This window comes from Epinephelus moara, chromosome 1 (assembly GCF_006386435.1).
Source record: "Epinephelus moara isolate mb chromosome 1, YSFRI_EMoa_1.0, whole genome shotgun sequence".
NCBI lineage: Eukaryota > Metazoa > Chordata > Actinopteri > Perciformes > Serranidae > Epinephelus > Epinephelus moara.
The window spans coordinates 12,573,617-12,589,168 of record NC_065506.1 but is presented as its reverse complement, the minus strand read 5'-3'; the positions used below and the strand labels follow the sequence as shown (position 1 = coordinate 12,589,168).

Below are 15,552 nucleotides of genomic sequence, written 5' to 3'. Positions count from 1 at the left end.
CACGTCTGCTCCCTGAAATAATAAATCAATCAACATTTCATTAGAGCTCGGCATTGAATTCGCTCATTTTTGAATTAATGAAGCGGTTCTCGTGGCTCAGGACAAACTGTCACTTTTAGGAAGTGCTTCTTTTACTTTGACAGTTATGATATGTGTATTTTTTTTATGTCTGCAGAATGATGAACCAGTGACAGGAGGAGACAGTGCCAGCGAGGTTTCCGTCTCCTGTTCCTCCACAGACGACACCGCCAGCGTCGGTCCGTCGAGCTCCAGTCCAGAGGGCAGCCACGGCCTGGAATGCAGCTGGAGCCCAGAGGAGGGCATCCAGACTGGGGCTGCTACCACTACAGGACCGGACAGCGTTGGATGTGGTGGTGGTGGAGGAGGAGGAGCGGGAGAAGCTGAAGAAGAAGCCAAAGACAGAGTGACAGAGGTGCTGCGGCGCCCCTGCTCCAGCATCCGCTCCCAGTCGCCACATCGCCGCCACAGCTGGGGTCCTGGAAAGAACAACGGAGAAGACGCAGAGATGAACCAGAGGAGGTGAGACTGGGAAGACAAGATTATATTTGATTCCTTAAGATGAAGTAACTCTAATTACATTGCACATGTAGTTGAATTGATAGCGAGATAAAAATGTTACTCCTTTGTCCTCGCCATCGGCTGCTGGTGTTCGCCTGGCGTTAGTCAGTAGATGTCAGTAGACCTGATGTGTGCAGATGTCAGTATTATTAGAGCTTATTGATGTCACTCCCTCTGTGCTATGTCAAGTGTTTCCTCCTCCTGCTGTGAGCAGCTGTGTTGCCATTTGTCTGGTGTTGGTAGGGAGCTACCAAAATTACACACACACACACACACACACACAGAGTTGCATACACACAGAGACTCAGAGAAACACACGTTCACACTCACAGCAATATGCACCGAAACCATCAGTTGGCACGTACTGCTTCACACACACACATCGACACACTAAGAACACTAATGCAGAGCACATTAACAACAAGACCTTGACATCTATTTTGTCTTGTGTGCTATAACGGTGGCCTGTCATGGACTGTGTGCAGAGTAGTTGCCAGGCAATAAAAGGCCTAGGGCACGATGTTGGAGTAAAAACAGAAAAACAACTGCTTTAGACTTTCATCAGCTGCTATTTTTACGATATCCAGGTTAGGCACAAACAGCCATTACTGCCAAGCTTTCATCTGTAGTCTTTTTTTACAGTGTAACTAACGACAGAACGGAGAGTCATTTTTTGACCAGAGGTGTGCTTTACAGATAAACATGAGGCACCTGGAGCACATAAGAAGAATGAAAGGACAAAACATTTATAGAAATGTTCCTCCTGCTGCTAAAAGTGCATTCTGGGTAAAGACTGTAGAGACATTTCTATAACTCAGGAAGTATCTTTTACATGTCAAGCAACAGGGAAAGTGAATGCAATGAATGTAATTAGTAAGAAGACCACATATCATTCATTACCTGTTCCTGCCTGGTTTCCCCCCCTTACTGTTTAGTCACATTTTGAATGAACAGTTTGATATCTTGGGAAATGCTTTCTTGCTGTGTGTTTGATGAGACGATGGTGCCTGTATGATAAATATGAAACTAAAGCCAACAGCTTAGTGTTAGGAGAGGAATCAGGGTGATACAACTAGCCTGGTTATGTCCAAGGGTAACAAAATCTACCTACCAGCACCTCTAAAGTTCGCTAACTATAAACATGTTTAGCTTGTTTGTAAAAGGGACAGTTCACCCCAAAATCAATAACACACATTTTAAAATGACAGGGTTTTTATGGCAGGTTACGCACAAGACTATTTCTTCGCTGTGTGCAGAAATTTACTTGTGTTTTAACGTCATTGTGAGAGACTTCAGGAGATCATTGCTCCCAGCCAAGAAATAGGCACCTAGCCCTCCATCATATGTACATTTTTTTTTTTTAATGAGTGATCTGTTGATGTGCTGGTAGGTCGACTTTTTTGCCGATGGACAGAGCCAGCCACATTATTCTTTTAACACCATTATTCTGAAGAAATGCCTTTGTTATCACTCCTCCAACATGGTGACCTGTGCCTCAGAGCTTAACACACACACAGTAGTGCCCACAGAAATCCAACCCTTCTCAAAGACTCTGGTTCCATCAGCAAATAAATAGTTCATTTATTCATTCATTATGTTCTTATTGACCTGCCATTCCCTCATATTCCAACTCATCTCACCTTTCATCCACCGCTCCCCGTCTCTGTCTCTCTCATCCATCACCTTCAGCTCCGTCCGTAGCCCTGGTGAGGGGAAGCCGACCTTTCACAGGAGAAGGTACTAATAAATCACATTCATGATTTCATGTGATGATAAGATTGACTTGTTGCTAGGTGACATGCAATGGCAAATTCATGTAGGTGTAGCCTCTGCGGATCCCCCCCACTTTTTTAATGTATGCTTGTTGAACTGCTGCTGCATTGTGCTCCATCCCTGCAGGCGACTGCGCTGAAAAATGTTGCTCTCTCTTCCCCCGTTGGAATGTGCAAGAAATACTGTGGCAAATAGATGGTTGAGACACACTGGTGTTTTGTATTGCAGTGGTAATAACAAGCAGCCACACAGAAAGAGGGGAGTTTAGCTCTGGAGGCTCAGAGGACTGTATTGGCAAGAGATTGAGAACAGAGTATTTATTTTTATTTTTATTTTTTTTGGGAGAGGGGGTGGGGGGATGTGGGGTGGGGGTGGTGTAATAAGGTCTTGAATTGAATTTTTCAAGACAGTAAAAGCTTCAGAGGGGTGTTGTAGGAGACAGTGTGCCACAGGAGTAAAAACAAGATGGAAGGTGTGCTTGTGTCATGCGGGATTGTTGTAGATGCAAGAAGAATGGCTTTGTTGCTTTTAAGGCACAGGGAGTTGGGTATTAAAAAGATCCATGTTGTGTTCACCATCAGTGGATCTGTTGCACCTCTCACCTTGGACTTCTAATGAAGGCCGTTGAATATGAAGGTGGTCATGTAGCTGTAATTGGCACAAGCATCCATGTTAAGTTCAGGATAGTGTAATGCAACATGCCGATTTCCGGTTTCAGCCTTCTGGCATGACTTAAGTGAAGTCCTAGAAAAGATGTAGGATCCTAGATTGAGAACAGAATGACATTATTGTATAGATTGCATTAATAGTTTAACTGTACTCAATGCCAGTGTCCTACATTGGTTCTACAATGAGCCAGCAGGAGGGAGTAGATGAGTAGATGTAAGGTCAGACAGGCCATTACGTGATTTCTGAAATATTCTAACAGGGTGTCTAGAGGTCCTGGAAAAAGTCTGAAAATGTTTAAATACAAATTTACAAATATCAGGCTGTAAAAGTCTTCAAACAGTCTTAAATCTGAATTTGTGAGGTCTTAATTGCCACAAATATTTTATTTAACATTACTCATCCATCCTTTAATTTGCTTTTGTCAAAATGAGTCAAGCTGTTCTGCATCAAAGTCCACACTTCTAATGTTACAAATCTTTACACCTTCCACTAAACTTCATACTGTCTTTATACTTGCACTTACCTGTCGGCAAAATGTAGATCAACCTAACTCACTCTCATAACCATATTCCTACATAAAACCTACCTCTGCACATGGCCGCAGAGATACTACTTACATTTATACTTCCCTGCAATGCTTAAATAACAAAAAGAGGAGCTTTAAATTTGGTCAATAAAATATTTAGAAAAGGTCTTAAAAGGCATTAAATTAAGTGTCTGACACCTTTAGACACCCTGTTTTCACTGTTTTTAACGTGGTTCATCTGTTATAAGTGATTAGCTAATAATGGCCAATAATATCAGCCTGCCTCTATATCTGTCAGGCTCTAACTAAGACATGGCTCTTATGGTCAGACATCACTGCTTGAACCACTGAGCCACATCTTTGAAGTTCAAGAAAGTAGAGGCTACTACAGCAGTGCTGTCACCAGTGTTAATAGTGCCTAGACTATTCTGACAGTTTATTTCGGGGAAACAGCTTGGGTTCAAGTTTATTTCCTGCGTGCTATTGACATTACCAAAACACTGCAGCAGGAAATGAACTTGAACCCATTTACAGTGTTTGTGCTTACTAAAGTAAAATCTACTGTACAAAGTTGAAGCAGCAGCGCTCCTATGCCAGAATAGAATCACTCTTTTCAGACATTCCTGTAACCCCGTCCTTTTCACATCCTCCTCTATTTGCTTCACTGTAACTTTGCCATGACTTGCTTCCCATCACTTCTCTTTATCTCCATCTTCTGTCTTCCCCTCACTAACCCCTCCACCTCACACTCACACCTCAGCCGGTGCCCTCCTGATGCTCCCCACAGCCACGGTGTGCAAGTAGTTAGTTCCCTCAGGTACAGTGTGTTTGTGTGTGTCTGTGGGGGGGGGTGTTTTTTTTTCACCTGACCTTGTTTAAAAAGGATGTATTTACATGCTGCTTGATTTGCATTTGCCGTTTATGTGGGCGTGTACGCATGTGTGCATGTGTTTTTGGGAGTTCCCTGTCCAGCCAGTTAGTCAGTCAGTAGCTTTCTACAGCAGAGGGCTGCAACAGCTGCAGGTGTTACTCGTGTTTCAGCACCGAGGACCTTTTGGCTCTGTAGGATAGTATGTTATAATACTGGAAGGAGGCAGGCCTTAATATGACAGATATAGTCATCTACGTTCACAGCCCTGAGGATAGGTGAGTGCTGCTCTACACTGGTCATTGGTAATCACCAAGTCATGATTCTTTTGCTCCAGTTTGGGTTAGTGATGTTTGAAGGTGTTGGACTGATGATTTGCTGGATAATGGAGTGCCATACAAACCCAGGAGGTGGAGATAAGAGAGATTTACTGCTGGAGCTTTAACTATCACAGAGTCTGTCCTGAGGCGAATAGAGCTGCGGCCACGTAGCATAGCTCATCCTGAAATGTAGCTGTAGTTTTCCTCTCCATAATCATTGTATTGGATTTTTCAAGGCCTCTTATTTCCAGTCATAGATCGATGTAATTGGGTTTGTAAATCACAGCTGCAGAGCTCTCTATGCTGATGCTGATGTTGGAAGACATTTGCTGCTGCTTCAGCTGTAAATCTGGTCCGGAGCCCAGTGATAACTCAGCTGGCTAAACACTGTGCAGGACCAGCTGCGTGTGTATGTCTGTCAACAGGTGCATGTGTGCATGTCTATGTGTTAGTTTGTGTTTGTTGCAGCAGGGGCTGGGTGTAAACAGAAGTCTGTGATGAATAGTCCAGAGAGACTGGTGGAGAGTATGTGTGCAGTACAGTCATTCCTCCTTCTTTGTGGTCACTTGTGTGTCGTTTTATTCATACAGCTACAGCCTGGAGGGGCTCAGTGGGGTCCAGGAAGAGCTGAGAGGCCCCACCACTCAGGGTCCCCGAATCCTGGAGCCTTCAAGGATGCCCCGGCATGACAGCGATGACAGGGGCTCCCTGGTTTCTCTGACAGAGGAGCAGGAGGAGCTGGGGGAGCATGGCAGACTACATGACCCGGTCAGCTAACACACACATACACACGCACACACATCATCATCATGTTCGTCCTTTAGATGTCATATCTTCATACTGTCACACAGTCGGCCCAGAGGGAACCTCACAAACATCCTCAGCTTAATTCACATGAGAGGAAAAATGGATTTGTAAGGCTTGTACGTAAACAAGACTTAGAAGCAGTCTGGGGAACTTTGTCAGTTTGGGGATTAGTACGAATTAATAAACATCACTTTCCTCAGGCGGCTTCTCTCCGCTCTCATTGAATATAAAACAAATTGTGAACACAACATCACAAATCATCTATGTAGTTTCCCTTTTTAGTTTGTCCTTCCTGTTTCCAGTTTAGTGACTGGTAATATTTTTTTTGTTTGTTCCACATCATCTCTGCATGCTTTAGTGTCCTTTTTTTTTGTTACACTGCATGCACGGTGTGTTTGACACAAGCTTTTGTCTCTTGCCCCAGAAATCAAGGAGGTATCGGCCTCTGCGAAACAGCTGTCCTCCCATGACCCTGCCTCTCACCAAGTCTGTATCTATGCTCGCCATCAGCCAGAGAGACATTGATGGTGAGTGACAAGTCGTCTGGCTGCTTTTCTGTTTTACCCTCAGTGATCACATTACAGTTATAGATCACGGCTGCTATTTTTAACACTGAGCATCTCTGACCTCTTTATCAATAAATTCCTTTTCAATTATCCTGCTTTAAAATAATAATATATCAAAATTACAAGTAGAGCTGGTAAGTCTGGATTTTAAAGTGTACTTCACATGCTCCTTTCTCTAAGCTGATAAGGCCAAAGTGTTATAAAGTTATTATGTTTTCCCTGAATCAGTTCCATTAATAATGAAGACAAAACTAAACATGTAAATGGAAAGGTGTTATCTACGTAGGTGAGGTGAGGAAGTATGCTTAATAAATACAGCAGAAAGGTAATTAAATACAGAGGCATCTATTGTCTCAATTATTTAAAGGCCTGACACACCTACGGTCCACACACAGCTGTTTTCACTTATTTGCCTCATGTGAGGACTGTGTGGGTGTGTGCATGCTGTGCTGAATTAGTTTTGCCCTACCTGTTAGGGTGGGGGATGTTACACCTTTATCATCCTCACTGGTTCATTAAAGGCTGAATGAGTAGGATTTTGGCGGTTGTGGTTTGTAAACACAACATTCAGAGTTGGCTCTGGCTCAGTGACTCCTCCAGGATGTGTGTGTTTGATCTTGCACCTGAGGCACGTTCAGTCTAAAAACAGTGTGCACTGTTTTGCTATGGTTTTCTGGTTGCACAACATATTTTACTCAAAATGGTGTGAAACAGTGTACAGTGAGCTTGTGTCAGAAGTGTTACCCAGTCAGCAGTGACATGTATAGAAAAAAAATGTTATTGTTATCTATATTGTTAATGTTATCTTATTGTACATACATGTTTGCTTTTATTTCACGCTTGCTTTGGCAATGTTAACATATGTTTCCTATGCCAGTAGAGCCCAACTGAACTGAACTGAACTGAACTGAACTGAACTGAACTGAATTGAATTGAATGGAATAGGGTGGCACTGTGGTACAGTGGTTAGCATTGTCGCCTCACCGCAACAGGGTTCAAATCCAGGGTGGGGAAGCCCTTCTATGTGCATGTTCTCCCCATGTCAGCATGGGTCTACCCGGGCTTCCTCCCACAGTCCGAAGCCATGCAGGTTAATTGATTGCCCATAGGTGTGAATGTGAGCGTGGATAGTCTGGCGACCTGTCCAGGGTGTACCCTGCCTCTCACCCAATGTCAGCTGGGATAGGCTCCAGCCCCCCTGCGACCCCTAACAGGATAAGCGGTTACGGAAAATGAATAAATGAATTGAATTCAATCCAACTGAACTAAACTGAACTGAACTGGATGTTAAACACACCACTGTTACCATTTATATAAACATTTGGCTACGTACATTTTGTCGGGACTGAATGCGCCCCTGGTTGCTACGTTGTTATAGAGGCCCGCCCTCACACCCTGCACATTGTTTCTGGCTGGTGGCTTTGCACCACTGTCCAAAGGTTGACACGCAGAAATGCCTGAACACAGCAAACTAAGAAAATTCGGGCACAGGTCGGGGTCTCTGCAGATACAGACTTGCTGCACACTCTTTGTAAGTGATGATGGAGCCTATACATTGTTTTTAGGAAGATCCTACTCATTTTGCCTTTAACTTTGGTGAAGTTATTCCAGCACAGCTCCACCCAACCTGAGCAGAGGTGGAATAAGCCAGAAAAAGTAAAAACACCTGTGTGAGTGTCCAGGGCCTTTGAAATATTTCTTTATTTCTTCACCAGTTAATATGCCCGATAATGAAGTTTCTCTTTATCTTGACATTTCTACCTCCTGTACCCCCTCCTCACTGTTATTATAAAACTCTTGATTTTAATAAGTGATCACTTCCTGCTTTGGTTCTTTCCTGCCTGCCCCCCAGCGGTGGGACGCCTGAGACGTAAGAGGCGAATTTCCTTCTCTTTCAACCTTTCCCCCATCCTCACCAAATCTAAGTCTCAGTTCCTTTATGGAGACTCCTCGTCTAGCGATGATGAGGATAACTTGAGTAAGTAATGTCCTGTAAATGTAGCTGCAGTAGAGCAGTAGCTGTGACGTCAGAATCAGAGCAGTAGCTGCTCCTGTTAGAGTTCCCCCTCAAAAGACTGTAGCCCAGAGTCAAAGCTGCCATCACTGTTCACTGTGTGAATATGAAAGTAATGACGGCTCATCCTGCTGAAAAGAGTCCAGTTCACATCGTCATAAGTAGCGCAGCCAAACAAAAGTTTTGCTTTAATTAAGGAACATATTAACGATCTTTGACACACTCAAATGTTAATGAGCTAGTCGTTGGCTAAGTACAAAGATTTGTGCACCCATGTGCCCAGTTGTGACCCGCAGCACAGACATGTTTATGTCCCTCCTCTATAGGTGTCAAAAAGCTCTCTGAAATCATCCACATAAAGGTAGACGAGGTTGGCTGAAAGAAAACTGGTTGTACTAAATGACTAAATCATAGTATTCCATCACAAAATACACATATAATGGAGTTTACTGAATGTTCGCAGAAATTATGCATAAACATTCAGCCTTAACTTATGTGCGACCTCTTGCTTTCTACAGTTTATCAGTGGGTGAGTGCTCTGTTGTATTTATGCTTTTACAAAAAGCAGAAAGAAAGGCACTTAAACCTCGATGCTGAAGGGCAAGGAAGCCCAAAAGTTCATCTGCAACAAACTTTTCACAAGGAAACCACTAATTACTGCTGATATTAAGCTGCTTCCAGTATAAATGTGCAATTAGAATAATGATAATAATTCCTGTTGATGACGTTAAATAAGACCTTGACTTTTCCCGTCCCCTACCCAGCCTAGTATTTAGCTGACCTTTAATTAGATGATTATTTATTTTGTCTCTTTGGAAAAAATGAAACACAATCACCAGAGAAAGAGGGAAAGGAATAATCATAAACACTGCAGGTGAACTGCCCCACAGATAAATGTGAGCCTGTCACCTTTAGTCAGAGACACTGAGCCTTCCCTTTTCTTATCTGTGAGATATTTCCATTAGTGTCCTCTGTCTCCTTGACGATGTTGCTAGCAACACAGGCAGGCCAAAACTTTGCCCTCATTATCCTGTTTTTGGGTTTGACTTTCTGATGCAGAGCAGGCAAGCGATGATTTGCATATTTGCGTGTACGTCAGAATATTGGGGTGGAGTGATTTTTCTAAAAGGAGAGAGCTGTTCCCTAGAAAAGATGCATGCCTTCGTTAAACTGGGGCTGAGTAAGTAGAGGCTTTGTGGTGATTGTTTGGCAAAGACTGCGGTGTATACTCTGATTACATGCTTTAATTATTCTTATTTTTAATTTATATTATGTGTAATCAGATAAAAAGTACAACTAGGTCAGAGATTAATTGAAAAATACCAACTGTTTGGCAGTCTGCGGAGCCTGGAAATCGAAGTTTGATTAATAGAGGAGGCTGGGTGGAGTTTGGGTACCACAAGCTACCTACAAGCATCATGGCATTTTGTGATGAGAGACACAGATACAATAACTGTGAACAGATACTGAGATTGTAATTTTTTTGCAGGGGAAAAAAATGACTTTATATTTTAAGAGTTCACAAGGTTGAATGTAGCCAGGGATTTTTTGGAGCCAGTATTTAGCAGCCATTAATGGCAGTGGATCAAAAGGCAGCAGTTCAGCTTCAGCTTTTGGCCACAGTGCTGGTCGCTCTCATCAGTGCCAGAGTCATTTTGTTTTTTGGCTTCTACACAGCTTCCATGAGAGTAGCTAAATGTTAAATACCTTGCTCAAGGACAGTTAAGGTAGCTGTTTGAGGACAGGAGGGCATGGATTATTCAATTCTCTGCCCAATTCCTGCAGCCAGGACTGGAACTAACAACCCTCTGTTCACAAGAATGATTCTCTACACTGTGTCTAGACAGGAGCCATGGTGTGTGCAGCATGTTAGCAGAGCAGCAGCCTCAGTGCTCTGTGTGCGAGTACGCAGGATGCGTTCAAGCACAGTATTGAGTGGCAGGTCATGTGCATTTTGTCAGCACTCAGAGCCCAGTACAATATCACTGTGTATGATTAAAACAGAAGAAAATAGACATAAAGCGTAAAGGTACGCTGGCTTGCATCTGGTAGGGAAAATCTTTCTGTTCCATCAGACGCACGTCAGATGCAGCTGAAACCCCTCCTGTTAAGACACGCTGTTGGTCAGTGAGTTTATCCACATATTCAGAGAAAGCGCAATGACCTGGTGGTTGGTGTGGTCAACACATAAACAGAGTTTTTCACAGCCTAAAATAGAGTGAGGAAGGAGAGTTTCCACCTGAGACAAAAACAGTGACTAAAAATAAACTCCTGTCCTGTTTTTACCAACTCCTGACTCTTTGTTCTACCACTGACTTCCTCTCTCTTCTTTGCAGGTATGAGGTCGTTTTCCAGTGCCTCTGGGTCACTAGCATACAGGTCAGTCCAACTGTACACACACATTACCAGAATATAGTTCCATAGATTTTTACAGCAGCTGGGACCTTTATAGTCCTATAAAGAAACTGTATGGAGAGGTTGTTGGGAGCAGCAATGGTTCTCTATGGAACATTTATGGTGCTGTAAAGGACCCATTTTGGAATGTGTTAACAGGTGAGCTTTGTGAATGCAGCTGTTTGAGGATAAAATTAAACGTGCGTATGTTTATGTGTGTGTGTACCAGTATATCAGAGGAGGAGCCTGGGCCTCTGCGGAGCGACACTGAAGGAAAGAGTGTGACGAAAGTCAGCCGGACCTTCAGCTACCTCAAGAACAAGATGTACAAGAAGACCAGGGTGAGGGAACAACTGGGTTTATTATTATTCTTAAAGGGACAGTTCACCCCAAATCAAATATGTATGTCTCTCCTCTTACCTGTAGTGCTATTTATCAATCTAGATTGTTTTGGTGTGAGCTGCCAAGTGTTGGAGATATCGGCCATAATGATGTCTGCCCTCTTTCCAGTATAATGGAACTGGATGGCACTCAGCTTGTGGTGCTCAAAGCACCAAAAAATACATTTCAAGAACTCAGCAGCAATGTCTCCTCCCAGAAATTATGACCTGGTTACTCAAGATAAGCCACAGACCTTGTTGTGAGAAGTTTTACGTAGGAACTACTTTCTTCCTACAGCATCACTGCCCAGAAGGAAGCGTGCATCTACTGCTAGCTCACTTAGCACCACTTAGCTAGCTAACATTGCAACTCAGCCAAGGAGGGCGCCAGTAGTGTTTACATCTCACGTCGTCATGGGCTCAAGCCCTGAAGTAGATGTACCAGTCTGCTCGAGTCTGGCTTTCAAGTGTATGTCTTGGTGCTTTGAGCATCTTAAGCAGGGTGCCATCTCGTAACGTTTCATTCAAGAGAAGGCAGACATCCTTAAGGCTGATTCCTCCAACACTATGCATCTCATATCAAAACGGATTGATATATACTACTACAGGTAAGAGGAAAGACATCTATTTTTGAATTTGGGGTGAACCGTCCCTTTAAAAGTATATTTTCTATCTTCAGTATATACTATTTTCTAAAATGTTTCTCATGTGCACAGTGTGTTTCAGCCTCCCTTCATAGGCTTCTCCTCCTTAAACATTTATTCCTCTAAGTAAGGATGACTGAACACCAGGTTGCTTTTCAGCCTCACACTGTTCCATGTACATAATGTAGGTGTGCTCACATTCACACTGAGAGCTGCCCCGCGCATCTTCCTCTGTTGGCCTGTGAACAGCTCCAGTCAAACAGTTGGGGTTTCGTGTCTTGCTTCAGGGCAAGTCAGTGTTTCTTGTAACTTCCCCTCCTTCACAGTACATTTTGTTTTTAGCCCGCAAACATTTTCTGGTCACAGACCTGAATCTCTGGTGTAAGATTTGGTCAAGTCATATCCTTGTCTTACACAGAGCCATGTCAGGTTATTTACCTGGCTGAAGGTGTTTTTCCAGTGAGAATATTGTAGTCATTTTTATTACATTTTGGGCATTAATAACTCTGATTATATCTATAAGGTTTTGTCATGGGTTACTGCAATTCAGAAAACACAAAACTTAGCATTGCACTATGAAAATCACTGGAGTGACATACTGTGTTTTGGCATCCATTAATCTGATTTGCAAATCAAAATACCAGTATTTATATTTCAAAATAGTCCTCATTGGCACGAAAGAGGCTATATATATAGTCAGTTAAACTTGTGTTTACTGTCAGTAATCGTGCAGCCCTTGCAAAGTGACACAGAGGGGTGAACAGGAAGTAAAACAGGAAGACAGAGCTGGCTGTGGTATTATAATCTCATCTCTAACCTCAGTCATCGTTTTGCTTTTAAAGTGACAGGATTCTGGAGTAGCACACCAGAGCCTGTGTCTGGTTGCTCCCTGTCAAGAGTGAAAGTTATTGATCATGGTTTTGCAGTAAATTAGCAAAGCTTCGATGTTCAAATTGGTACCCGATTGTTGGATTGTGTCTGTGATATAGTATGTATGTATTCAGTGACAACCAAAATGGCCACGTCAGCAACCACAGACCTGTCACAGACCATATGAAAACTTCAACAGGATGAGGCTTTTCAAATCAAAGATAAAAAAAAAGATTGTCCTCTTGTGTTTTTTTTCTTCCTATCATATCATTAATAACCTTTACATACCTAAAAAAAAAAAAAAAAATCTGAATGACCTAAATATTATATTTGTGACTACTGTCAGCTGATCTATTTTTGGATGTGCTGTATGCATACAGTTTCTGTACATATTCAGTAAGTATGAATCTTGTGAAAGGGGATCTAGTTAGTGCAGTTTTGACATAGCGTCTGTACCAGACCGGAGGGTCATTGCAGAAATCACACCTCCTGTAGCGAGGCACTTACTTCCTCATTCAGCTTTCCTGATGGAGCCTCAGTGCTGTTAGTTGCTTCAGCCGCAGCCGGGGATGTTATACAGGAGATTCACAGGGAGCCATGGCTTCTCATTGAGATGGAAAGGTTGGCTGGAGGTAGGCAGAGAGAGTGCTCTGGTTTCCCATTCAAATTGTAGTGAAAGGGACTGTCACAATATCATGTTAAAAGTGCCCGGTGTTCCCGTCTGGGCTGATGTCTTTTTCCAGTGAAGTCATTGCCTGGTACAGTATGTTTCACTCGGACGTCTTTTTGTTTAAAGCTGTGGTTTGGATGTCACAAGTGATTACTTCTCCTGTTGTAAAGGCTCATAGCCAAAAGGATTGTACTCAGAATCATCTTTGCTTCCTGTGTTTTTCTGATAAATTCAACTGTTTTTGTATTTGTTTGGATATAATCAAGGATCATATCTATTAAAGATTCTTAGAAAGGCTACTGTTCCCATGCAAAATGCTTTATTTAGGCTTCTACTTCACAGAAGTTAGTCGATGTGTTTCCTCGTTGGTTAGACTGCTTGTTGCAGGAAGTGAGAATGAATACCAAGTGTTGTAATGGCTATGAAACATGTAGGCTCTCTGTGCTCCAGTCAGCCTTACGCTATCTTGAAGCGACTGAACAAAATGAGCTCTAGTATGTCAGAGCTTTGTGGTCCCCTCAAACCAAGAGGCCCAGGGCCGGCCATTAAAATGAGCTGGAAACTCCATTTTCCCATTTCCTCTGGGTTTGGGTGGAGGCTCTGTGATGTAAATCCAAGAGAATAAGAGCTCTGTTCTTCTCTGCATCACTTTATGGGATTGTGATTCAGCTCAGTGTTCAGAGATGACCAGCAGCTGAGGATGACCTCGTCCATTAATGCGGAGGCAACAGAAAGACAGCCCTGTTACGGAAAAGGTCAAAGATTTGATTCCCAGACAGTATGTCTCCGTCAGTAGTCGTGCATCCTGCAGAAGTGTGTTTCAGCACACTGAAAGTCCTCCCTGCTCATTCATCATGGGATAGTTTGAGTCAGAGCTTTACAGTAGCTGAGAAAACAACACAATATGGAATATTATTATAATTATATGATTACCATAACTATAATTGGTAACTGTTTAACGCAGTTTTTATGTACTGCTTAGCATCATTTCCAGCATTTTAAACCCCCTACCAGTAATCCTGTAAAAATAGATCAAATTATGAGTTTTAGAGAGAAAATCACATCGTTTTTAAATGAGGCCAAACAGCAAAGACTCCCTAAAACAAAGATGCACTACATTAAAACCAGTCTCTTAATGAGACAGTTTGTTGTCAGCATAAATAATGCATCACTTAATATGCAAAGCCCCCTGCTGTGTAGTACATCAGAGTAATAATGTTGCTCTGCTGGATTCAGATTGGAATTTAAAATGAGCCACCGGCCAAATGCTGAGACAGTTTGTCAATGTTGTTTGTCACTCTACAGGTAACTCAGCGCAGTCCTTTATTTTCTAAACATCTAATTGGCTGTGATAAAAGTTAAAGTAATTACCTTCCTCTCCCAATTAGAGTTGGGCTGGTCTGAAAATTTCAGAACCTGTTTTAAGCCAAACACTGGATTAGACCTGTATGCTGAATTTTATCAGGTGTCACACAAAGATAAAATGTCCCATCAGAAGCATCACAAGCATCAGACTATCTCATCGCATCACATAACATCAGAGCTCTCTGTCCACAATGAATCTCTTAAATGTGCACTTATGCTACGTCATGATAAGAAACCACTGTGCACCACCAGCTCTGCGCTTGAGATCAGACTGGAGATGTAACCTCTTTAAAGATAGGTCAATAGGCTACTTGCAATCTTCCTACATTTGTACTGTTACTTCATGAATAGAAAACATGTTTTATTTTGTGATATTTACTGGAAATGACATACGATATAGCCACCAGCAGCAAGTAGCCTAGCTTGTTATCAGTGGTGGTCATTTAGCTTTCCAGAAACTTTCAGCACCCTGGTGATCCTCCAGCCAGTTGTCACCTTATTTTGTGTGAAATAATGAGGTGTCATGTATATAATTCCTCATTTCAACTTTATGAATCAGCATTAGCATCATCATTTCTCGTCCATTGCAGTGAAAGTGAGCGGCGATAAATATGTTTGACAAAAGTTCAGCTCAGAATCACGCACTGCATCGCTTGTAGCCAGTTACGACCAGAGGTTGCACTAGACTTTTTCGTCGCTGGTCATTTTGACCGACAGGGTCGTAAAAATCCGGTCATAATCTATTTTTACCGGTCATTTTAATTTTCGTTTTTAAATGATAATAAAGATATTCAAAAATATTTAGTTTTCATTCGTTCGTTTTTAATAAATCCAACAAGCAAGTTATAAAGTGTGCATTAATAAGGACATGAACGAAAAGATGAACAGACATCAACACACCGCAGCGCTTCAGTTCGGCGTCTGGTCTACACGCGAGCCGAAAGCGCTTCTGTCAAGCTGGATAGAGCGGATCGTACCAAACAGGAAGTCGGACACAGAAAAGACAAGAGAATCTGGCCAATTTTCAAAATAAAATAACAACAGCATGCACTGGCGAACGTGAGGGAATACCATGTTTATAATTTAAAATAACACAACAGTGCATAA

At 42.4% G+C, this 15,552-nt stretch overlaps 1 protein-coding gene across 8 annotated transcripts in view; it reads left to right on the top strand.

Annotated features, from left to right (window-relative positions):
- Positions 1 to 15,552, top strand: part of LOC126392917 (A-kinase anchor protein 13-like) — a 140,974-nt gene that overhangs the window by 83,107 nt on the left and 42,315 nt on the right. For 4 of the 8 annotated variants that reach the window (XM_050048690.1, XM_050048663.1, XM_050048681.1 and 1 more), the window contains exons 12-18: positions 176 to 540; positions 2,269 to 2,316; positions 4,308 to 4,364; positions 5,326 to 5,503; positions 5,967 to 6,069; positions 10,459 to 10,501; positions 10,746 to 10,857. In XM_050048690.1, coding sequence (XP_049904647.1) covers positions 176 to 540; positions 2,269 to 2,316; positions 4,308 to 4,364; positions 5,326 to 5,503; positions 5,967 to 6,069; positions 10,459 to 10,501; positions 10,746 to 10,857 — 906 coding nt within the window. The remainder of the gene's footprint in view (positions 1 to 175; positions 541 to 2,268; positions 2,317 to 4,307; positions 4,365 to 5,325; positions 5,504 to 5,966; positions 6,070 to 10,458; positions 10,502 to 10,745; positions 10,858 to 15,552) is intronic. The other 4 variants (XM_050048708.1, XM_050048699.1, XM_050048727.1 and 1 more) reach the window with 2 other exon arrangements.